This window comes from Ciconia boyciana, chromosome 6 (assembly GCF_034638445.1).
Source record: "Ciconia boyciana chromosome 6, ASM3463844v1, whole genome shotgun sequence".
Taxonomy (NCBI): Eukaryota; Metazoa; Chordata; class Aves; order Ciconiiformes; family Ciconiidae; genus Ciconia; species Ciconia boyciana.
Window position 1 is genome coordinate 67588421 of NC_132939.1, and position 24913 is coordinate 67613333.

The window sequence follows — 24913 nt, forward strand, 5'->3', positions numbered from 1 at the left end:
TCCACCGCCCGGAAGGTCACGCGCTTGGCCGCGCCCCCTCCCCGCCCACACCGCCGCGGGCCACGTGACAACGCCCCCCACGCCCCCCCCGCGCGGCCTAGGCCTCTCTACCGCCGCCGCCAGGCCTCGCGGTCACGTGGCGCCTTCCCGCCCCCGCGCGCCGGGGGGCGGCTGCGGCGCTGACAGGATCCGGCCGGCGCCTCCCGCGGCCCGGGGTCCCCGGCGGGACAGGCGGTTCTCCCCGGCCCGGCAGCGGCCTCGGGGCGCCGAGAGTCGGGAATACTTGGCAACGTTCATTCCTGCGCCCAGCGAAGGGTGTTTTCAGCGGCGGGAGGGTGATCCATAGCCCTTTGCCGTCTTGGCTGCCGGGTTTCCCCTCAGCTAGCACAAAATCCCGGATTTTACTTGGAGTTACCCAAAAGGCCCAGTTCTCACATTTCGGACCTAAAGGATGGGCGGCGCACCTGAAAGCTTGGCATGTTTTCTCATAAGAGGTAACTACCCCTCCCTGCGTACCTTCATATCCTCAGACCCTCGTGGTAAGGAGGACTAAATACATAGCACCATTTTCCTGCCCTGCCCCTCCGAGCTATGGCACTAATCCTGCAAGTGTTTGCATATACAGATAATTCCGTTAAACTCAGCAGAAACGCGGGCGATGCCGAGGTGTGCTGACGGTCGCGTCCCGTGCGCTGGTACCCTTCCCCTTGCGAGCGTGCATCTATTTGCACTTTTCAAGGTCATTATTCAGCCATTTCTGAAGCACCTGGGAAAAATTGTCAGCAGGAGCGGACCCCAGGCACTACGGTAGCTGCAACAGGCATGAAACCGCAATATTTTTACTGATTTATTTATGTAAGTCATTACTACCTGAACTGAAAGGGTATTCGCTACAGACCCAGTCCCATGATGGCGTGATAACTTGCTTAATCTGTTCGCTCCGAATTTAATTAAACGCCGTGGAAAATTCAGGCTGACTTCACAGTTGTTTTGCAAGTGCCTTTCCAAGTACAGCGATGGCTGGGAGTTTGTGTAGAAACAGCACTTCTGGCGTGGCCTCACTGGGAGGAATGACCAAATAAGAGTGAAATCAATCTTCCTCCCAGCTGGGCGCCGGGCGCCACAGTTCAGCTCACCATTGCTTTGCCACACTCAAAAGGGCCCTGCCATGGGCGGTTGCTGCCTTGTCCCGGACTGCCAGCGGTGACAACAGGAGTCCCCAGAGCATGACGTTTCTTCCTGAGCAATTTGGTCATTAGAAACCTTAATTAATGAGCACACATGCAGCTGATGACAGTGATGATGTCTCACCTTAAATAGCAAACTGTGATAGCAGTTTTAATCAATAATCTTACCGGCCAACCTTACGTTAGGATTTCCTGATGTGTAATAAATTTTTCTGCAGAAGCAGAAAGGATGATGAATTTTTGTACAAATATTTATTTGTATACACAGCTTTTCCCTGCTTCAGGCAAACGTAGCTCTTCATCTGTGTGTACGTATATGCTGAAGGTTGTAAAAAGAGCTGCAGACTTTACATAATTTGTGTGCAATTGATCCATCTTAGTGCCAGGAATAGGACTCGGGGGGCCTAGCACCGAGCCCTGGCCACATCCTACTGGAAGACATTACTTTGCCCTCTAAATTATGTAATGGAAAAAAAGTTGGGATGAAATTGCAAATTTAGAGCTTGTGTGCAGCTCTTAAGGCAGACAATGGAAGCTGTGTGAAAGAAATTTGGCTCCCAGTTAGTAAGAGGCATTATTTTTCATGCCTCCATTGTAGGACCTGTGATGGTATTATTTAAATTATTCAGAAAGGCTGTTTGGTATAAGAATGTGAGGACAGTTCTTTATTACAGGTCCACGTTGCAGGGCCTGTGCTGTTGCCTGTATGTTACAAGTACAGGACACTTTGTTTTTTCTTCAACATCATATAAATATTTGGGTTGGAAAGAAGCTCTGGTCTAACCTCTGGCTCAAAACAGGGCTAGCTTCAAACCTTGTCTGGCTGAGTTTTGAGTGTCTCCAAAGACGGAGATTGCACAACCTCCCCCGACGTTCAGTCCAGTCCCTAAATACCCAGTCACTGTGAACACTACTGTTATTCTTTGCATCTCGTCAGACTTTCCCTTGCTGCGGCTTGCGACTGTTGCTGCTTGTCCTTCCGTCACATAACTCTGTGAAGCATCTCCCTGCTCTGTAACCACGCTCTGGGTGGCTGGAGACTGCAGTGAGATCCCTCCTCCCCTCTCTCCTAGCTCAAAAATACATTTCCACAGCCTCTCTTCATATGTCGTGTGCTCTGGCCCCCCAACCATGCCAGAGGCCCCCCTCTGAACTCCCTCCAGTTTGTCAGCATGTCTCTTGTCTTTCAGTGGCAAAATTGGGCATAATTGCCTTTATTTTTGGGGAAAAGGCTAAGAGACAATACTTAAATTGGGTTTTAAATTCTATGCTATAAGCAGTAGCATGGACCTTGGTTTTGCTGGGAACGCGGGAGCACGGGCAATGTCGGCATTTGGATCTCTCCTGTTGGATCCTCAATTATGTATCATGGGATTTCAGTTCCTGGCTTCCCAACAAGTCTGATTTAGTACTTTTCAGGGACAATAACACAGATCTTGAAATGTAACAAGCATCAGAGTCAGGAAACTTTATCGCGCCCAAGAGGGCTGTGCATGCCACAAACAATAAATTCAGAGGAACAATAACAGTATCTTTTTTGTACCTCCTGCTTTCACATCAGCTAGTCCGAAGGAGGAAATCCGAGACGCAGTGGAGGCATCCCTTTTCTATCCAACCAGAAAATAAAAGGATTAGTTTTTATTTTTTTGAACGAGATTAAAATTAGGGAATGTAACATCAGTTTTACTTAAGAAAATGCCAGTCTCTCATGATGGGCTAGAACAGGGAGATAGAAGATACTAAGCTTCAGTTACAGTGTTGATTCTTACTGGGCTATGTCACTCAGCTTTTATATTCATGCTTCACTGTGTGCTGTGAACATCGTGCGCTCTGAAGAATTAGCTGAGCCACCCTGAAGCTAGATTTTAAAGGATTCCAGATGGTGAGTTCAATGCATGTGGTAAGCTTTTATATGCTTTTCCCCTATGGCCAATATTTGACTGATCATTTATTTCAAAACCCTCATAAAATAAATCACTTTGAAAATGACACTGTCTCTAGTTAATAAGTGCTCTTTCTCAAGGCAGAGGCTTGTTGCCATGAAGATAAAATCATGAAACTGGTTCAAAGTGCATTGGGATGGCAAATGCACCCTACTGAGGAGATGAGATAAACTGGATTGAACTGGAAAGGAAGCACAGCTCTCTGCTTGTTGTGAACTTAGGAGCAGGCAAACGGTCATTAAAGACACTTTGACAGTCACTTAGGTACTAACACACGGCTTTTCTGTGACAAGGAGTTAATTCTTCAGGTACTTTTCTTTCCACAGCAGTGGAGATGTAGAGCCTTGATCACGTGTCAAGCTACTGCGCAAGTTTTCAGATTTTGGAGCTAGTGATTATGTCTGGCAGCAGAAGACAGAGCTCTTTTCACTTTCTCGTGTTCTTCAGTGAATAAGAAGTAGAAAATTCCTCTCTGTGTGACACCAATGAAACCCACCTCATCATCTGTCCTCTCAGAGAGGTGCCCACCTTCTCCCCATCCCCAAGAAGAGAACCACGGGTCCCCCGAGGGATCCAAACCTTTATCAGTCCCCTTTCGGTCCTCCCCTTCCCCCTTCCTCTGCGCGCCCAGTCCCAAACTGTGGTTCCCGGTGCGGTGTTACAATCTTCACAGCCTCTCCATGACTTTTGTGACATTTGCTGTTTGGCTTACAGCCACGGCTCTGACAGGCAGATGACAATATGAAATTATGGCCGTTCGCTCTCTGAAGGATCATGTATTCAGGTGCTCACTGCTGTGGAGACAAGCTGGAAAATGTCTTTTTTCAAAAGCTTGAAAAGCAAATAAAAGGACCCCTTATTTTATTTTGCTCTTATTTTGCAATTGTAAATGAAGCTCTCTTTTTGGAGAGGGAGAAAGAGGTGAGGAGTAGCTCTCTTGTGGAGGCTTTGGCCTGGCAACGAGGGCAGAGTTCATTTTTCCTGTAGCCCAGGTTCTCTAACGGATATAAACCCACAGGCACACACACACATCCCTAGTGGAGAAACTTAAGAATAGCCATAGCGGGACAGACCAAAGGTCCAGCTGGCCTCGAGTTCCACGTGACCGTGGGCAACACCAAATACTTCAGAAAAGGAGACAAGACAAGAAACGGGATGATCCGCCCCCCGCAAAGCCTTCGAGCCCCTAGCAATCGGCAGCCTGGGGTTACATCTGCAGCGTCAACGGCTGGAGACCCACCGAAGGCAAGGCCGGTGCTGTATGAAGGTATCGTTCATGCCTGCTGCTTATCTCTGTGATCGTGTGAGCAGCTCCCAGCGGGAAGAACGTGCCCAGATTGCTAAATCTCAATCACTCCATTTTTCATAACTTCCCCATCATGCCATTTGTGGCCATTTCTTTGTGCCTCGTTTTATCTTTCTGTGCGAAGCAGTTGGGATCGGTTTGTTCATCGAGAGATGCTTCTGTGCTCAGGCACTTCTCTCTGCCTGGCACGCCACGCTTCCTCTGCAAACCCTCCGAGATCTCCCCTTTTGCACAGCCACTGACATATGCATTTCTATATGTGAAATTAATTGTTCGATACCAAGTTGCTCATGTCTCTACTTCAGATGAATATTGATGGCGTAGCCATACTGCTAAGGTCAATGATCCGCTGATGGGTGCCAAAGAACACATTTACAGTCAAATGGCTTGTAGTAATTCAGGGGATGATGCACGTAAGGATCATTTGAGCTCATGAAGGATCTGTAAGTCACCGATATGACAAAGGTGCTTTTGAAGGGTGTGTGATGAATTATTTACATGAATATTCGGTATAAAACATTGTGTGGAAAGCATTACGTCCAGTACTGATCCAGGGGTGCGTGGCAGCATGGGCTGAGCTGCCTCTTCTGCTTGCGTGAGGTTTGGTGGAGAGCCTGGCGCCAGGGGGCCCTTGTTTTAGTCACACGTCTAGGAGGTTCATAGCAGCTGAACAGAAGCTGGCCATCTGACCAGAAATCCTCCAGATGAAGACCAAGCTGATGTTCACCTATTAATTTCAGTAGTTTTAGTAATCTCTCAGGGTGGGGGTATTTTCCCCCAACATTTCTATGCTGAACCGGGATGGACATTTACCAGGTACCTGGTGCAGCTGAGGGAGTTTAGTCCATTCCAGGACTAAGGTTTCGTGTCTTGCCTTTACCCTCCCTGCTCCAGGCAGGGACTTGATGGCTGCAATTGCCGTATCAGTTTTGGGCTACTCCATCAAAAGAGCACGAATTTCATCCACTGCAACTTTAATACAGTAAAACCTTGTCACATCAGCCAATAGTCATTTAATACTCTGAGAAAATCTGTGGGAATGACACCCGTGTCATTCCTGCTCCTTCTCTTCAGCTTTCCGGCCCTGATTCAGCAAATAGCTGAAGTGCCATGCTGAAGTGGTGCCTTTTAGTTGCTAATGCCATGCAAAAATGCCCCGAGAATAAAGCTGTTTTCATGACCACTGTTAAGAATCCGCTTCCTTCTTTGGGTCTTATTTTTCCATCAGCCTGCTGGAAGAGTACAGCCGGAAAACAGATTAGCCCGGGAAAGAATTCTTCTGAACTAATAAACATCCCGCAAATACATTTCTTAGTTGTATTTTAGGTCAAATGGATTTGTCAAGTCAATAGTCACCCAAGTATGAAGGAGTCCTATAAATAGCTGAGACTTAAATATTTTTTAATATCTGTCTGACAGAGCTTCTTTAAAGTGCAAATGTGGCTGGAATTAACTGAAGTTGGGATCATTTCCAGCAAGAGTCATTAAAAAAAGGAGAGAAAACAAAACATTTGAACTTTTTAACCTTGGGGTTGTTTCCAGCCACATCCCTAGCAATGATAATAAATTCAGAAAATTCCATGAAAAATCTTTATTCTTTGGACTCTTGAGGCATTTAGCATAATGTTCTCAGTTCCTCTTCTCTCCTATGAAAACAGGAAGAAATTATGCAGGGTAGGAGCTGTTTAAATACTAGAAAGTTTCCCTGGGGAGAATTACAGACATTTCAGTGAGAAATTGGAAGTGAGATCACGGAAGGTTTCAGATGAGCCTGATCCAAAGTTCATTTCAAAGCTTGCTCATTGATTCCGGGGCTTTTTGTATGAGGTTGGAGATGAGAAGGTCTCAGCCTAGCTGAGTTTGGGTGACAGGTTGGGCTTTGTGCAGATTTACCCTGGGGAGTTCCCATTGAAGCAGGGCAAAAAAATGTTCATCTGGCACTGGCTTTTTTTCATGGAAGTCCTACATCCGAACTTTATCCCGCGTCTCCCCAGCAGCCGGGCTGCTCTCCTGCCTGCGAGACCAGAATCTTCTAGCTCCGGGCTGTATGAGTGAGCATTCTGTGTTATCTCAGTTCTCCCTGCCTGGGGGCAAGCGCTACTCCTCCCCGTAAAAGTTTGCAATATTGTCTGAAGAAACAGATCTCAAAGCCTCACTGTAAGCTTCCCCCGCCCGGGGTGAATGCATCCTAATTAGAAAGAAAAGGAACTGGCTATTGTGATAAAGTACATTGCAAAACATGCTGGGCTCCGCTCCGACAATATCACAGGGATCTGAGGACATAATGGCCTTGTTATTTCGTGCTCCCCAGGGCTGTGCTGGAGGCAGTTGAGCAGAATGGGCACTTAAAAACTGCCTCCAGCAAACTCCGCTCCCCGCTGCCGCTGCCTGCTTTCCCAGGTCCCCCGTTGCCTTTGCTCGGCTTGGCAGGAGCTCGTTCTTCTCCTCCTCCGGGAAATTCCTGTCCTTTGACTCCCCATCCCATGACTGCTGCCCCGGACTTGGTTAGTACCACTGCTGCAGAGCCCACTCCCCTCCACCACCTCTCCTACATTCGTATTTTGCTTCCCATTTTATGCTTGGACTTGAAATTCTTCAGGAGATGGAGCATCTCCTTGCTTTAGTTTTGAGGGTAGTGGTATCGAGCTACTGTTGCAATACAAACAACAAAGAGGAATAACACTTCCTCGGTAATATTTCAGCCCAGCGTCACGGGGTCCAGGCTGGTTGGTGACCTGAGAAAACCAGTCTCGTTCTGGACCATGTCACACTCCTTCCTCAGCGCGACTTTAGCTAAACACATTCTTGGGAAAACAACAAGATGTGCTGCCAAAATAGCAGAAAGAGCCAACTCCCCAAACAGGAGACCTTCCCCCAGCTCCACTATTTGAACTGCAGGTTTAATGAAGTAACAGGAGGTAAAAACAACAAGTGCAATGCTATTTAAACTTATGAATAGCTCCTAATCACACAAATGGTTTCTAAGGAACAAGTAGGTAGCACGGATTGCAGGATCAGACTCTGAAATGATTATGCTGAAGTGCAGTAAAAAATGAGTGGACTCTTTCCCTCTCAGCAAGGATTTAATAGCCAGAACTGTAGTTAGGTCTGCTACTGCTAGAAATTACTTTTCTTTTACCCAAAGTATATATTACATGCCTGCTAAAGTGTATTTTCGTAATTAAAAATGAACTGTAATTGGCAAATGAATTAAGTGTACTTTTGTGGCGATCTACTCTCATTCATTCACTGATTTGCAGTCAGTTGTTTGCAATGAATCTCCCTACTGTTAGAAATGAAGACACGCTATTGGATTTAGACTGTGAAAACACCAGCATACAGCCATTTAGAGCCTCATTCAAAATAACTTCTTGACATTTTCACTACTAGCAATGCTTCTTTTGATTTTGAGACCAGTAAAGAACCCACTGCTGAATTGGGCTGGCCACTACTCTGCCTTGAGCCTTCACTTGTGGCCACTGTTGGGGATGGGGCACTCAGCTAGATGGACTTTTGGCCCGGCCTGGCATGGCCATTCACATGTTCTGCTTCTATATAAAACTCGATAAGTCAGCGTAAGAGTCTTGTATTAGAGTACAAATACGATGAAGCCGAAGCTGGCAGAGGCAGTGAAAGAAAGAGTTTTGGATGCTCATGACAGTACTCCAGCCAACGTGAGGTGGACGGAGGTGTACACCTCTTTGCTTTACTTCCTACCACCATGCATTTCAGGTTAAGGTGAATAAGCCACACTTGTGATTTCAGCTGCTACAACATGACATTTCATTTCCTAATGCCATATGTTATTTTTGTGATAACAAATGTGCCATTTTTAGCTCATAAAGCATTGAGCGAATTTATCTGGAATAATTCGTACCCTAACGTGGCCAAACATTTGACAATTGGGGTTCCAAAACATGCTTTAGGGAGTGCTATTTGATTACAGTGTGTGGGTACCAAAGCAGTTAAGAGCAACCTGGGGGAAGAAGGACAGGAGATTCAAGAGCAGGGGCACAACGCTTGGCTTGGGAAGCCCTTGGAAAGAGGCAACTCCGGTTCCCCAGTTGCCCTGCCTCCCCTTCCTTCCCTTAGGTCTTCTCCGTCCTCCCCTTCCCTTCCCCCTCAATAATCCTGTCTGCCTGGAATCACAGTAAAGGAGCGCATCAGATAAAAAGCAAGGGATTATTTACTTGCGCTTTTGCTATTAAATGAAGAACAATATCAAAGTATTCAGTGCATCCCCCTGGCACATGTGAAAGAAAGGATCCTTTTATTCCTTGGCTAGTCTTTTGTCTAGCCAAGAATCTGCCGCCCACTCAGGTAATTTGTACCAACAGATCGTACCTGTGGTAGCAGAAGATCCTGTCAGGAGGCAATAGCCTGCAGAAACCAAGCATTGCTCATGTGTGAGAAAGGCTGGCTGGGAAGGGGTCAGAGCCGATTTTTTTTTGACTCACTTGGAGGACAGGAGGACTCCAGAAGAGGCATTTGTTCAAACAGGGAATGGTTTTTTTTTTGGCTTATCTTAACAAATGTGTGTGTTCTTAGTGAATCAACGTAAAAGAGACAAAGGGCAAGTGCCTTATCTGGCTGGCATGCTCAAACTCACAACCTCCCATGCAGTGACACCTTTGAATATAGCTTCCCCAATAAAACATTCTCCAATTTCCCCTTCACATTTGCCCTCTCTTCGGGCTTGGGACCAAGATTCCTTGTGTACAAGGATACCAGAGCCAGCAGCATCACACCAAGATATAAGTTGGCTCAGAGCATATAAAAATGACAGTAGTATAAAAATGACAGGATGTCCCCCACACCAACCCTGTGCTACCTTGGCAGCAGCGAGATCTCAGGCATCTTCTAGTCTAATGCCAGCATTTTAGCTGTAAAGAGACAGTCAAGAAAAGCCTTCAGCTTGCCCTCAGCCTCCAGCTTGCCGGTCAAAGGTGTCCTGAAAAATGAGGAATTTCTCAGGAGGCTGAAGATCACACAGAGATACTCCTTGCCAAAAACACCAGGGTGGAGATTTCCCATTCCTACTGATGAGAGGTCATAGCTGACCACACAAAGAAAAGTCTCTATTGCACCCCGGCACTGGCTTCCTTCCTCGGTTCAGCTGTCACCCCAAATTCCCCTTTCTTGCTGCAATTTCCCACTCGGGTTATGCTTCGTGCTCCTGCAGACACTCTTCCCTCAGGCTGACAGCACCCTTTGCCTGTTTGAAGCATTAGATGCCTCTGGAATAACACTACGGTGCTGATAAAGTAAATAAATAAAGTTTTGGGGGCTGTTAATTTCTAATGTGCTAAAACGATCAGAAAAAATATCCACAAACCTGAAATTATCTAATTTTGCAACTCTGCTGGTGGAGAAAAGCACTGTGTCAGATTTAATAGAGCTATTCTCTTCCCCCTGCCCCTCTCTCCCCCAGTATTTTCTAGAGACCTTTCCTCCTCATGTCCTCGGAGGACGTGACGTTTTAGATGGCTCCGCACAAGTTGTATAGCAACACAGCCAGCGCTCAGACTGATTTTTCTTGACTAAATTTGCTTGATCTTTTTTTTCAGGCTTTGGATATCAATTAAAAGAACACTACTCTTTTGTCTTGTGTGTTGCTCCCCTACAAAATAATGAACTGTTTAATACACTAGAGGCAATTTCATATTATCTAGTTTAATGAGGAAGGTTGTGACAGAAGATTTATTACCCTTTCTGATCTGCTAATGTATTTTCCCAACCATCCCAGCAGAACCAATCTCCGTATTTTCATTATACACTCTATTTTCAGGGGTTCATTAGTTGTAGACTAAAAATAACGGCAAAGGTCTCAGTCTGAGAGCTAATCCAATTTTTTTAATTGGAAACAAAATTTGATTAGACAACTTTCTAATCATAACAGCATCAAGCATCAAGACCCTTACTGGCTGTTTTGTCCAAATTGAAACTTCATGTGACTACACATAAAGACCTGACCTAGAAATACAATCACGTAACTGCTACGAAGGACAAACCCAGCCTTTTCCTTAAACAAAACCCCCCACGTTAGTACAAGCGATGGACTGTAGTCTATTCCAACTGATGTGCATTAAAAAAAAAGGTCTGGCAAGGAACCTGTTCAACTGAGACAAGCTCAGAGATGCTCTTAGCTAGTGGCTCAACAGGAGACTTAAGAAATAACTAAGATTTTTTCTCCCCCCAAAGAATTAAAAAGGAAAATAAGATGGAAGAGCTCCCAGATAGCCAACTGGGCCTCCTACCTCGAAGCTGGATTCAAATCTTTCTTAAGTTGGTACTTTCCAGCTTTGTGCTGTTGGATTACAGTACATAACATGAGCCCAGTGTTTTTCCTGCTGCACCATTTTGATGTGCAAGAGCCACGAGCATAACGAAGAAGACTGGGAGACAAACGTTTTTGGATTTTACAGGGCATGCTCTTTGCAAAAAGGCATCACCACCACGGTGGGAATGTGGAGATGCTGCTGCCTGCATGGCAGCTGCCCTGCAAGGCAGTCATCTGGTATCTCGCAAGATGGTTGTCCTCATATCTCTGCACTGGTGGGGGAAGAGGGACCCGTATTCACAAGGGCCAGCTTTAGCAGAGAGACTCTAAAAGCCGAGGCCCTCTATAGTGGCCAGACATCCTTAATGGGCTAATGAGCCTGCTACGACTTTTAATTATGCTGCAGCCACCACGGGAGCTATGCTCTCTGATCCAGACATCCCTCTGACCCATCCCAAACACACGCCGTTCAAGGGATTCTCCCCAGCAATAAAATAACTGGAGTACCCACGCAAGGACATCCTTGGGGCGCTTGGCAGTCTCTTCTAACCCTGCAAGGATCCCCGCAGGAAGGTGTTCGTAACGACCTGCCTGTGGGGACGGTGGGCTGAGGACGCATTTTGGCCAGATAACGTATCACTCAGACACCCAGGGGATTTTTAAAATGGATGTAGGGAAGAGGGAAGTTCTTGCAACTCACGTCAGCCCCATGCTATAGATTTTAGATGCATAAATTATATATTTACGTTCAAAACTCTATTATTCATAGAGTTGAGTAAACAAGTATTGATTTTTACACTGTAGCACAGATGAGTATTTCTCATGATGCAGGTCTTCCATCCTCGCTAACTCTGACCTCATCAGTGCTTCCTGAGAGTAGTATTTAACAAGGACGATCAAGTTTAAAACCAGTTAGCTGCCGCTGTTTGGAATGGAAATCAATGTGCATTTCTTTCTGAATGGACAACTTCTCCACCCACACCACCACGTCACGTGCAGCTCGTCCTACGACTGCTTTAGATGCTGAACCAGACAGATGCAGACGGACAGCAAGCGAGGAAAGGATGCGTGAAATGCTTTCAGCTCAGAGTAACCTTAGCTCTCCCACCTTATGGGAAGAGGCAAGGACATATGGCTGTGCGAATATAGCAGAAAGAGTAAGCGTCAATGTATTAAAAAAGTCAAACTACTGCAGAGCTCATACTAAACCTTTTGAAAAAGGTCCTGCTACCAGTACATGAGCTTGTGTCGAGATTTCTCTCTATTAAATGAATGATACTACCACGCACATTTAGGGGTGGCAGAAAAAATCCTTTAACTGCCTTTTCCAGTACTACGTTATTTCAGAGGTTAACCAAAATCACTTACTTCATAGCTAACTTTGCTATATTGAATCAATGTACAAGTTCCTTATTGGATTTTTATTGCAGATAAAATTGACAGAGAAAATCACTAGGATATACTTAAAAATGGGAAGGAAATGTACGTTTACAATAAAAAGGTCTCTGAAGGTCTCTTGTTTCATAGGAAGGAAGCTGTCTTTATATTGCATGAACTATAAAAAATGATTAAAACCGAAGAGAGACAGGAAGCTGATAATTTGATTTATCATCTTAATGGCTATGATTCATGAATAAATAATATAATGGTTTATGTCTCTCTTGTAAAAGAAGTAGAGAAGAGCAATTTGTCTAATAAACGACTTGAAAAATTACAGCTGAGTCTTGTTTGCCACATTTGTTCTATTTAAAAAGAATGAGCAAGTATCTTATTTCTTATTACTTATTAGGACATTTGTTGTATTATTTATAAGAGTCAAAAACCTTAACTAAAAGCCACTCATCTCTGACCGCAGTCTCCCATTAGCTTTAAATTCAGGAAAGAGAAAGGGATTGATCACTAGATCAATAAATCTAACCTTAGAGCTGACTAAAAGCTTCCTTTAACCTCCTTCCTCCAGCATCCTTTTTCAAAATTAAAGTATCCCCCTTTTTAATTATTTAAGAGCATGTCAATTTTACAGTAAGGCCATGTATGACTGCATCACACAAGGATTTCTTCTTTATATTGGAAACACACCGGCATCTTTAAAAGGAAAGCATTTCAATTACGATCACTAGTTTATTTTTTTAAAGTTGGATATGCTACTACAGATATACATATCCGGTTCCAAGTGTGCCCTGGATTTCATCAAGACAAGTGCTGAGAACAGGAAAATCGAGAAGAAATGCGTACTCCCAATTATCGGACACACAAACTACCCCAAATCCATCAATGATTCCATCAATGGAGTTGAAGTTGCTCTGTATTGACGGCCCTGGGCCAACAACTGACATTACTACAGAGCTGCAAAAAGTCACTTCAGGCAAAAGCAAACTACAGAGAACATAATTAATGGAAATAGTGTTTAATTTTTTTTAAACCATCCTGTAAAAATAGTTTGTATATGTAGTCTGCCCAGCGCACATCAAGAACCTGACCTTCCCCCCCACCCCCCCTTTTATCAAAATAATTTATCAAAATCAGATCTTTTTTCTTACCAGAAGCTGTTCACACTGATTCAACACGCTGTGTTTCTACTATCCTCCTATGGAAACGCCTTCAGAACAATACAAACCACGTCACGCAGACACAATTCCCGATGCAAAACTGGCTGGGTGCCCCAAAACAGGGGGGCTGTGGCCAGGGTCACCTCTGGATTATGTCCTCGCTCGGCCACTGACCTGCTGCGTAGTCCTGAGCACGTGTTTTTCCACACATCTCCGTACCTTTCCTTGTTCCACATTTCATCTTCATCCTGAAGAACTTGGGATCTCTGTCTTGCAAGAGCTTGGGCTTAGAAAATGGAAGTTCTTACCCTGTTTCTGAGGTTAATTTTTTAGAGGGCTTCAACACTGAACTTCAAGACTTGGTTATCCTTGGATCATACTTCAGACGCAAGGTGTTATAAAGTATTCTTGGAGTGAGCAGCACTGGTAAGGCTGTTAATGACAGCAGCGGGGGGGGGAAACTTTAGGATGACAGTTCTTGGCATATTGTAAAACCAGTTAATTTCTACAAGGCTTATTAAAAAGAAAAAAAGAGAAAAATGGGTACATGGATTTAAGCAAAACAGACCTTTTGAGTTCTCATGTTTCATAAAAAAATGTATACTTAATGAAATGGATCTTTCTCTCACAGACTGCACATGTATACACAACTCACTGTCATTAGGTACAAATGCCACACAGGTATGAAAGATCTGGACAAATAAAACAAGAAAAAATAGCGTGAACTTCCACAAAAACCCATTCATCAATATTTTCTACATATGATTTCTCTAACTAAATGCAATTAACTGGCCCACAGTCCAAAGGCACTATTTTTATGTGCCGCACCTTCTTCCCCCAACTGCTATATTATATAGGTCTCCTAAAATTGGAGTGCTCAAGACATTTTTGGGGTAAGTGATGCCTCACAAATGTCAAAACAATGTAGGCTGCATACAGAATGACACTGAAAACACAGCACGTTGGGGAACTATACCCCAAAAAAGGTTCCTCCATGGCCTTTCATTTTGAAGGGACAAAATCTTTTCTGATTTTGGAAGGGACAGTGGCCTTCGCAAACTTCCAAAGCAAGCACGACTTGGTCAAAATCTTTTTTGTGGTCTTGTGATAAAAGTAATAATACTACTCATCTCTACCTAAAATTATGAGCTTTTTGCCCCAATTAAGAGTTTCTGAAAGAGAATTTTAACCAAGCAGAGTGCAAATATCTCTGACGTCACTCTGTGAAGTCAGATTTTGAACCGGGTACTATTACTTCGTACTGCAGCCACGCAAGTCACAGGTCACCGCTCCACCACAACAGGCACAGCGTAAAAGAGCAGAGCAAAGATGATCCCTGCCGCTCACTCACTTTGTATTTGGAAAACGGCAGTGATAGGTAGAGGGAAAAAGAGATTTTGTAGTATGAAGCTGTCCTTGATAAAATGTATGCAGTTTATGCAGAAGGCAATGCCAGTTGGATGGAAGCAGCACAAGGAAAAGATTACAGAAAAAAAGGGTAATTTTTCTGACATCAGTCATACAATTATCATTTGCGTATGGAGGAGGGAGAATCTCAGCTGGTATAAGCTGTTATAAGCGTATCAATAAAGCCATGCTGATTTATAGCAGCTGAGAGTTTGTCCTGCAGCCTATTCCTCCATGTGCAATGCGATAGATTGATGCGTTAGCATTTTCTCCCTGGGGACTTTGGTTCAAAACCTATTTAAAACACAGTGAAAACAAACGGGCTGGTCTCTAAGCAGATGTCCCTGGAAATCTGTTTACATCATCACAGTGACAGCAGTTTAGTGGAGAGGGTATTCTCTGTTCGGAGAGGGTGGGGGGCAAGGGCAGGATAGCAGGTCCCCAGTGGAGTTGCATGGCAAAGCTTCCTTGGTAACTCCCGAGTACCCAGCTTGCAGGACGGATTTGACATCCACAAATCCGTAGGCTTCTGTGCAAGGTGAAATTAAAAGATTCAAATAGAAATATTGCTTAGTCTTAGTCTACAATCTGGGAGTGAGGCTCTACAGCACTGTGCTCTGCCGCTCCTAGCCTGCACACATACGTAACCTCACGCACACGGGTAATTGCTGATTTTCGATAAGATCTTTTGCATGCATGGAATTAAACACATTTGTAATGTGCAGGCTTGGGGTCTCAGTTTCAAAAGCATTTCAAGAGGATACAAACACTCCCTGCGATCAAAGGAGAGGAAACAGTGCGGTTGTTGTAGTTACAATTACATCAGCTCACATACTTTTGGCAGAGTAGTTCTGGGCCCAGTTTTGCGAGAGGAGGTAAAGCAGATACAAGCAAAGACAACAGAACTTCTGGAGCTGTGCCCCGAGGCCAGCCTGGAAAGCAATAGAGTTTCTTGCCTGAACCCAGATCCGCTGAGTCTCATTGGGATTTCACCAATAATTCAGCAGCAGATCTGCCTATCCATGTAATGTAAGTAATGCTTTTAGGAGCATTATCCATGCATGGTTTTCCTGTACGTGGAATTTGGCAGGAGGCCATTCGGCCAAATGCTTCACATCGCAAGAAAAACCTGCAGAGTTTTTTTTTTTTAAATTATACTTATTAAAAAAACAACCCTCCTACTAATGAAGTAAGAAAGTTACTCATTATCATCTCAGGATCAACCATGCTAGATGAGAGAGTTTAATATGCAGATTTTTAAGGAAATATCTTCCTTCTCACCCTCCCACCCCATGCTTTATCATTTCAGAAGCAGCAGCTCCTACAGTGAAAACTGGGTATTTCATATAATGAAATAGTGACATAGAAAGAGAGTTACCATGTCCAAGCCCCATTTATCGTAAGTACCTATATCATTATCCCTTCCAGACACTGATCAAACCCCAGTTTATGAGTAGTTTGCTTTTTACCGCTGTTACACAAAATGAAAAGCTGTTCCAGAACCCTGCTGCTCTGACGATTACAAGCCTTCCTCTTTTTCCAACCAAAATCTTTTCACGACCAGTTTATACGTGTTTGTTCCTGTGCTGAGTGTTGTCCTTAACTTGAATTGTTTTTCCCCTCCCTGGTGTTTAGTCCCCTGATGTATTTATAGAAAGATCATATCCTCTTTCAAACTTCATTTTGCTAGGAATAGTCATGTTAGAAACAGACTGATGAATTTACTGTATTAGATATGGACAGACATACATACACGCACACAGAGGCTAGAGCCCTCATTTTAAAAGAAATGCAGAAAACACAGATGAGTCAACCTTTAGTTAACAGTGCATTATTTCAAACATGTCAGCAACATATGTAAATTACAATATAAAAGACAGATCAAGTTCAAAACTGATTTTTAGGGTTTTTTAGACCTAAAGACTACCCATCTATAGAAACACCAGAAAGCCTACCTGAAATTCCATAAAACTCTAGTTTGGGAACAGTACCAAAAGCCCACAACTAATATCATTTCTAAAAAAGAGCTGGGAAGACTCAAAATACATTTGGATAAAAAAGCCTTAGACAGAGGCTAGTTTGGGTGGTAAATAATCTGCAGAAAAAGAAAAAAAAAATTGCTATTGAAAAAAAACCCTAGAAGGAGGAAAGACTGAACATACTATTTGTCTGATTAGAGACAATTTCATTCTTTCATTAAAATATTTTCTAGCTTTGCTGCTCTGGCACATCAATCCTGAGTACTCTAACTTTCGACTTATAATGATATTCCTTCAGGTACAGCTTCACCGATGGAGGAATGGGAAGTGCGTCAATACCATCGTAAGTTGTACAGTTGCAAATAACTGTTCTACATATATGTTGAAGAGAAAAAGGAAAAGTCCTGTTCAGCGGAGTGGATAAAAGCGGTTCAAAGAACATACAGGAACTTGGATCTTTGTAGTGCTCTAGGAGTCCCGTGATGTCAGGAGAATGGAAGACACAAGGATCGTGGGCATCAAAGCTGAAGTTGTGATTCCACTGCTCTATCCGGGCGTGGAGGGAACGACTGTAGCGCCTGAAGCTCACAGAAAACAAATAGTCTTCTTGGGCAGAATCTCGTAACAAAAATGTTCCCTCTGGCTTTCCTTCTAGCAGCGCCTCAGCTGCGTATTTATCCATGACTCCCCAGTAGCAGGGATTGTTATTGATCTGGAGGAGGTCTGGGACTAGGCAGTGGACATAATCAATCTGTGTATGGTATTTCGGAGGTGTTTCCATCCGTAGCAGCTCATCATCCGTTTCCCATTTGGGCTTGTTTCTTTTTCTAGAACTTGTGCATGGTGTTATAACTTCATCGTCGGAGTCCATGTCGCTCTCCTCTTTACTGCTCCTTACCACCTTACCTGTAACCAACTCAGACCTCGAATCACCCCTAGAGGAACCGCTGTCAGTAAAGTCGCAGGACTGGGAGGGAGAGTCCGTTCCCCCGTTGGCAATCTCATCGTCTCGCAGCTGATCCTCCCTTTCCTCATGCTGGGATAAATCAGCAATTATCCAGTCTTCCGCTTTTGGACTTATAGGGGCTGTATGTCTTTTGATCAAGTGCCACCGAAAAGCTAGCTCTGAGCGCGGAGGGAAAGGACACTTATCTAGCATTAACTCACTGATATGAATTTTTCTTTTTGATGGCAGTCCTGAGGTGTGCCGACTGCTACAATTCTTTATGGGAAAGCACTGACCCACAGCATCTTGCAGCTTCTGTTTGAGGGACCGGCCTAAAAACCTGTGACCGCACGAATGGTCTAGATCCAGCTCGATAGATGAGCAGCTATACTTCCTCTCCTGGCTCCTTAAATTAGTCCCTGATCTTCCCGCAGCGCTTGCCGTTTCGGCGTCAGAACAATGCTCACTCTTTTTAGACCAGGAGAGCTTCTTTCCACTCCAGACGTAACCATCCTTTCTGTCCGCGCTTCTGCTCCGGCTGCTTTTGGGTCTCACATCTGCGTTTTTGATATTACTGTCCTTATTTTCTGCCATTTTGACAGCTTTGCTTCACAAGTTGCCAGAAAGTGCACTGTGTTTTTCTTGTAGGGTTTTTCTACATAAGGAAGCTTCCTTGAGGCACTTTCTGGAAGTACCTAAGGAAAAGGAAAACGCAGCTAAGTTAACAGTTATGTATGCACACAACACCAGACCAATGCAGGTATATACAGGACAACAGTGACAATTAATTGCTAACCGTGTAAAAAAATAATATGATCAAGCTGAATTCACTAGTACTCCCCACAAATACCGGCCTGATCCCAGACAAGGCTCTCTTAACCCTTCCTTGGGAAAAGCATCCTCCAGAACAAACCATCTTAGGTGCTTTTAGAGTATCCATTCTGACTACGCAGCAGAGCAGACAGTTTTAGGTGTTGGCAATCCTATTGTGCTCGGGTCCATTTTAAAGGGAAGCACTTCACGTGGTAGGTGATACTGCTTTAGCTGTTTATTGAGCAAATTCTGCATCTCTTCCAAATAAGCTTTCAAGAAGGAACAAGCCAGAACAGAAACAACTAGGTCAGAGTACAAAGAGCTACTGTACCTAGATGATATGCCTGTTTGCTACTAATCCACAGGGTGGGATGCCAGAGATCTTTTTCTTAACTGACACTTCTGGGTCACTTTCTGGATAAAAAAAAATTAAGTTATATCAGTCACAGATTCCGTCGATTTTTGAAAGCTGTTTTCCTCTGCCTTTTCAATCGGAGCTAGAAAATACCAGGCCCCTAAGGGACTGAAATATCTGGGGCTTTACATACTGAAAAGGATTAAAACAAATCCAGTCCCTCACTAAAAGCAATTTTAAAAGGCCATGAAAGATGGAACTGCTTATTACTCATTAGAGATGAAAGTTTACATTATTAAAATCAGCATTGCTCTGAGACCTATGGTTGCTGATTTCATTCTCTTTTGTTTCCAAAAGTGTATTGAATTCTCAAATAGATAAGAGGTTTCCTTTTGAATGTTGCACTTTGAAAAGGAAAAAAAAATCCTCTTTTGATTACTCAGTTGAAAGTAGAGCAGAATTTTTTCAAAGTACATAGATAACAATATGTTATGCCTGCTATACTCTCCCAAGGCATGGCAGAATGTAGAAACATTTCCCATCACGTACCATGATGCTGTTACACCAAACCGATGTACAGCTCCTCTATTCCACTGGGTTTTTTTGGCTGTGGTTTTTTTGTTGTGTTGGGGGGGGGGGTTTGGTGTTTTTTTTTTTTTTTTTTTTTAACTAATTGACATGGTAAATACTAAGCAGGAAAAGAAAAGGGCATCCACTTCCTCTCTCCATTCAATCCATTCTCATCATCAGGATTAGCCAGCATGACACAACCTCTCTGCGGTCCCCTGGGGCTGTGCAGGCTGAGTTCTAGCCTCTGCTTTCAGTAAAAGAATAAGACTGCCGTGCCAAAAGGCTTACGTGCAATCTGTCGGCCAAATGCATCCCAGATGTAACTTTCACCCCGGAATTTTTGACATTGCATTCCTTATTTACAACCCACAAACCTGAGAGCTGTGGGGGAAAGGAAAAAGGAGGGAAAGGGAGGAGATGCAGAAATGTAGAATGAGGGTAAGATGGGTTAAATATTGCAAATATGTTGACAAAAACTGGCATTAGAGCAATCTAGATGAATAGTCCCTCACTGGTACCAAGTGGAATCACAGAACGGGGTCCATATTCCAGCAATTACAAAACAGAGATTAAAAGAAAGTTTTCTTTTTCTTCTCTCAGGATTTTGCAAACTGCTTTTCAGTGGAAACATTGCAGGATGCAATGCAGATAGGAGAAAAGCAACATTTGTATATGAGACCTGAAACACCTTTATTTAGACCAAGATTCATTGACTGCTTTTGTGACATCGATCTTTTTCATCCAGAAACAACCAGAGTGGAGCACTGAATTTTCTCCAGAATTAAAAAAGAGGGGAAAAAAGCAATCTCATTTACCCTGGTGATGATCTGAAGTAACTGAAGACAAAAAGTTATTCTAGATTCATCCTGTGGTAAAGTACATTAACTCTCTATATATGGGATTTTTAATTGGACAGAGATATCACTGAGGTTGCAAAGTAAAGTACTCAAAAATTAGGATACAACAGTTCGCAATTACTTTCAAAACCTTCAATTATCTCATTCTGCTCATCTAGCCCATATAAGGAATAAGAATATGCAGAATATGGGATTTTAATTAAAACTGCAAAACGTACAAAACCCAGAAGCGCTGAAAAGGCCTGTTATCTCGTAACTTCAGCCTCGCAACTGAAAAAAGCTCCATGTCTTCTGTCATTTCTGGGTGGTTGTTGTATTTAACCGTAAAGCCACCTTCTACTTTGTACCTTTCTTCTATCGCGAATCATTAGTGGTACCTGAACCCTGGAACTTACCCTGGAGAAGTGGCACGTGATGCTGTAAGACATGCACCATTAGCCAGCAACACAGATGCCTTTTTCCCTGGGGTTTGAAGGCTGCTGGAACCGAGGCGCCAATTCTGCCACGTCAGAGCAGTAATTGCTAATCAGACATAACACTAGACCCGTGAAAAGAGCATGGAATAAATGAAGAAAAAGGGATGTCATCCTACTAAAGCCAGGTTGGAATTTGACCTTGCGAAGGAAGAGTAAAGAATGGTTCAGTGGTCAGCTTGAGACCCGGGAAACAAAACCTTGGTTTCCAAATCTGCTACAAATGTCCGCATGCTCACAGGCAAGCTGCCTTCTGAAGCACACGCCGGCCACGGTGTATTTAGGTGCCCAAATCCCACCGTTTGGCATTACAATAAGGGGTCACGCCTTCATACCTTTCCAAATCTGTGATTCACAGCCCCGCCAATAAAATGGGGACCAAAACCAATTTGGGCATTGGAAAGAAAAAGGCATAAAGGGCAGCGAGGCATTCAGTGCTGTATTACCACTTAAGGCTATCCACCAAAACCAGCTATTCCTTGTGCTGCAAACGTCCAAGGGAAATGCCGTGTACCGTACATCCATTAATGGCTGGAGCGCAACTGAAAGAGCAGGAGAGGAGGGCAAGGATAAAAGAGCGGGAACACAGAGTGTACTTTTCCCTACAGGGCAAGGTTAAATGGAAGAGTCCAGCACTGTGCAGCTTACAGGCATCAGTTCTGAGATCCTTTTGGTAGATATAATTAGTCTCCTGCCTACAAAAGCCGCCTTCTATGCGGGGATACCTTAGGCGTCTCAGAAGCAGGCAGATTTGACAATACCCTTATGCTTGAAACTCTTCTGCCTAAGCAAACGGCAAAGATAAAGCAACGAGCAGGGATAAGCAGAGTTCACTTGGGGCCACGGGATCCAGCCTGTAGTTCAAGGTTATCCAACACGGTCACAGTTTACAGACCCTGAGGACAGGCAGAGAGCTGGGTGGGTTTTTTTGTTGTTTTTATAATGTGCACAGCTCCCTCCTTCAGAGGCACATCTCCCGCCAGGCTGCGGAGGGGGGGCACAGACGGCTGCACAAGATGCTTTTTCTTTCAAGCGCTGATGCCTCAACACTAACACTTCAAGCCCAAACTAAAAGCAGTAGCTTTTAGTTTGGGCTTGAAGGCTATCTGGGCTCCAAATAGCTCTAGTTGCTATTCGGAGGCAATAACAATATTACCTCCTAGCCAGAGGTGGGCTGCAATCAGCAACTGCGATAAGACAGTTACAGCCTCACCATGTGTCTAATTAAATTGGCGGCAAATACCCAATAACTCCAATAGGAGAATCAAAACCATAGTGTAGACAGATGTTTTTTTATTTATTCAATAAATACTGAATTGCTTTAACTACATATTTATGTCCTGAGCCACTGGACCCTTGCCTCCAGCCCAGTACCCCCAAGTCCTCTTCATCAAGCTGCTTCCCTTTTGGTATAACGAAGAAGCAGATGGTGGGGGGTCTCCAGCCCACCCTCCCGCTCGGAGCGGGACCGCTGCCAGCATGGGCTCTGGGGAGCCACGGCACTGCCCAGCCACGTTCTGAAAATCTCTGAGGATGGAGATCCCACCACCTCTTTGGTGCTCTCACACTGCACGACCCTTCTAGTGAAGGAAATACTTCCAAAGTTTTCTCTCCAAGTGCACAAAAGCCAAAGCGTTGCTGTATTATGCCTTTAATTAAACAAGAAAAAGACACTCACACAAAGAACAATAACTAAATTTTGGAATTGTTACAGAAGTTGATATTCTTCTAGAGCTGATAAAATCCTGAGAGAAAAGAGCAAGCCATAATAAATTGGAGTACTTTTTCTTTTTTCTTTCAACTTACATAAAAATTATTTAAAAAAATTCTCGCTGGTCACATGCTGTTTTCATTAATTTCGCCCAATTAGATTTTGGCTGCAAGACTGCATTTTAAAACCTGACCTTCCAACTGAAGTTGAGCTGTTATTGACTTATTTTGGAAAAAAGCCCAACCTATTAAGGATAACATTAAATCTCAATTCCTCTGTCTTAACTTATTTTTCTTCAGTTTTGACTATGTTTATTTTGACTTATGATACTGTCCAAAAATACCTAAGCTAGACTCCAGAGGCCTATCCAGCAAATTAAAGCAATAATCACACACACACAAAAGAAAATGACTAAGGATACCAATGGTAACCTACAATACTTCTTACTTGGAAATACCCTTGATTTATCTTGGGTCTGTATACCCCCAAAACTAGGGGGGGGGCACATGGCCATGCCCACCTAATCCCAACACTGGGGCTATTTTATTCACACCCAGGAGGTAGAAGTGATCTGGAAGCAGGTGCCAAAGGTGAGGGCTGCTCCTACCTACTGCTTTAAGGAAACTCTGCTCATGTGCTGAAGGAGAGACGCACGCAGCGCTTGGCAGACCGCAGCAGCACTAAATCAGTAAAAAGCTTTACGGTCCATGACCAACACTTCGTGCTCCACCCAGAAACCGAACAGGGGAGTAGCACAATTCCCGGCTCCCGCCCTGCCGCTCTGCTCGCAGCCACTTACACCTATTAATCAAGTCAGCAGCAGGTTGAGTTCCCAACCGGATTTAAAGAATAACCTTGCATTTGATGCCGTGCCACTTCGGATGTGACAAAGCCACTGGGCCTGCAGTCCCTCGGCCAAGTGACCATGGGATCCCTCCCACCCCCCAAAAAAACCTCCCCCCAGTTTTTCCATGCTGTTCAAAGAGTTATCCCAGCAGGTAGCACCTCCAGACAATGAATTTAGTTGTTACAGAGACCTGAACTTAAAATGGATTTTATATTGTAAAATATTTTAGGTGCGGTTTGTATGAGAGTTTCTGCAAATTAAAATAATAAAGAAAAATAAATACAGTTGATGTGCATTTGTCTCTGTCCCAGGCAGCGGCTTGCAATAAGGCTGCTGTAAGAATAGCTTGGTCTTCCTACTCATCTGATAAGCGGTTCAGCTAGAAACAGTTTGCTAGAACACGTTATCCTCACCAGAAATCACGATTTACTGAAATACGTCAGGATACACCCATGGAAAACATGTCTCTACACAGCTTCCACAAGGTTTAATAATGAAATGTGGGCATATTTTTTTTTTTAAAAGAAGTGTGCCTGCTTTGTAATCCTGTCACTTACTCATTCATGAAAGTACCGACAATGTGACTGTTATAGAGAGCCCAACCACATTTCCAACATAAATAAATCACTCTGCTCACCCCAACCACTGATAACTCCACTGCAGCGCAAAACTGAAGATAAAAGGGTTTTGCCTGGAAGCAATTTTTCTTAGAAGCAGGAATAAACTGGGCCAGATCATTAAAGCTACATAAAGGGAAAACAGATAACTCCGATTTTTTTCTCCTTATTTCAGGTATGTCGAGCTCAAACATTTTTTGCCCTTCAAGAAATAAACCACGACGCTTTCTTCCTATTTTTCGGCACACGAAAGCTTAATGATTTCTGCAGTGCAATCGCTACCTGCCTAACTACAACCGCTGTCAACTACATCTAGCACATGCATTGGGATGGCTATAATTACAGAGTAATTCCGTAATTACCATAACGATCTCCAAATGGGTTTGATCCTGCAGCCTTTACTCAGGCGAGAGCACTCCCCAGCCCCTCCGCAACGCTTGGCTGTAATGGGGATTTTGGATAAGCAGGGGGGTGAAGGGCACTGCCCCTCCTTTGGGGTTTCCTTGCCATTCCTGTGCCTCTTGAGGGACTGCCATTAAATAGATATACATCAGTACATACAGTAAATATATCCGCACTCTATACATTAAGATATACGCATCGGGCATGCACCCACACACAGGTTTTCACAGGAAAAGTGAACACCCACCGAGGACCGAGCCCACCCCGCTGACAGGGGCGCAGACCCCGGCTGACACCGCCTCAGCCGTCACCCGCCGGCCCGGCTCCTCCCGGCCCCAACTTACGACCGTCCGGAGGGAGCGGCCGATCGCGCTGCCCTCCCCGGGGAAGCCGCTCGCCGCCCAAGTCGCTCCCTCAGCCGGGTAGGGCGGCCTGACCCGCGGCGGGCGAGGCGCAGGGGTGACGGCAGGAGGAGGAGGAAGGCCGCCGGTGTGCGGGCTCTCGCAGGCGGCGGGGAGCACGGCGGCAGCCGGGGTGAGGCGGTGGCAACCCCCGGTCCCCTCACCCGCCGGAGCGGAGCGGCTGTGAGGCGGCGCCGGCCGCGCCTGCCGCCGCCATCCTCGCTCTCCCGGCCGGCCGGGGCCGGCCCCAGCCCCGCCTGCGCGCAGCCC

At 44.5% G+C, this 24913-nt stretch overlaps 1 protein-coding gene and 1 long non-coding RNA gene across 8 annotated transcripts; one reads left to right on the forward strand and one right to left on the reverse strand.

The window, feature by feature from the left end:
• Positions 1-88: 88 nt before the first annotated feature.
• Positions 89-17088, forward strand: LOC140653697 (uncharacterized). 2 transcript variants are annotated; one of them, XR_012043189.1, is made up of 5 exons: positions 89-494; positions 2974-3069; positions 13260-13691; positions 15982-16071; positions 16950-17088. It is a non-coding gene; the product is annotated as an uncharacterized lncRNA (long non-coding RNA). The 2 variants fall into 2 exon arrangements; XR_012043190.1 differs by lacking the exons at positions 13260-13691; positions 15982-16071; positions 16950-17088 and adding an exon at positions 3211-11540.
• On the reverse strand, positions 13677-24907 carry SOCS4 (suppressor of cytokine signaling 4). Of its 6 annotated transcripts, XM_072866056.1 has the most exons (4): positions 24587-24907; positions 24203-24369; positions 18742-18824; positions 13677-18292 (listed from the first exon to the last, which is right to left on the reverse strand). In XM_072866056.1, exon 4 carries the CDS (start codon positions 18189-18191, stop codon positions 16881-16883), a length of 1311 nt encoding a protein of 436 aa, XP_072722157.1. In that variant the 5' UTR covers positions 18192-18292; positions 18742-18824; positions 24203-24369; positions 24587-24907; the 3' UTR covers positions 13677-16880. The 6 variants fall into 6 exon arrangements, with proteins under 6 accessions (XP_072722157.1, XP_072722161.1, XP_072722156.1 ...); XM_072866060.1 differs by lacking the exon at positions 24203-24369; XM_072866055.1 differs by lacking the exon at positions 18742-18824.
• Positions 24908-24913: the final 6 nt, after the last annotated feature.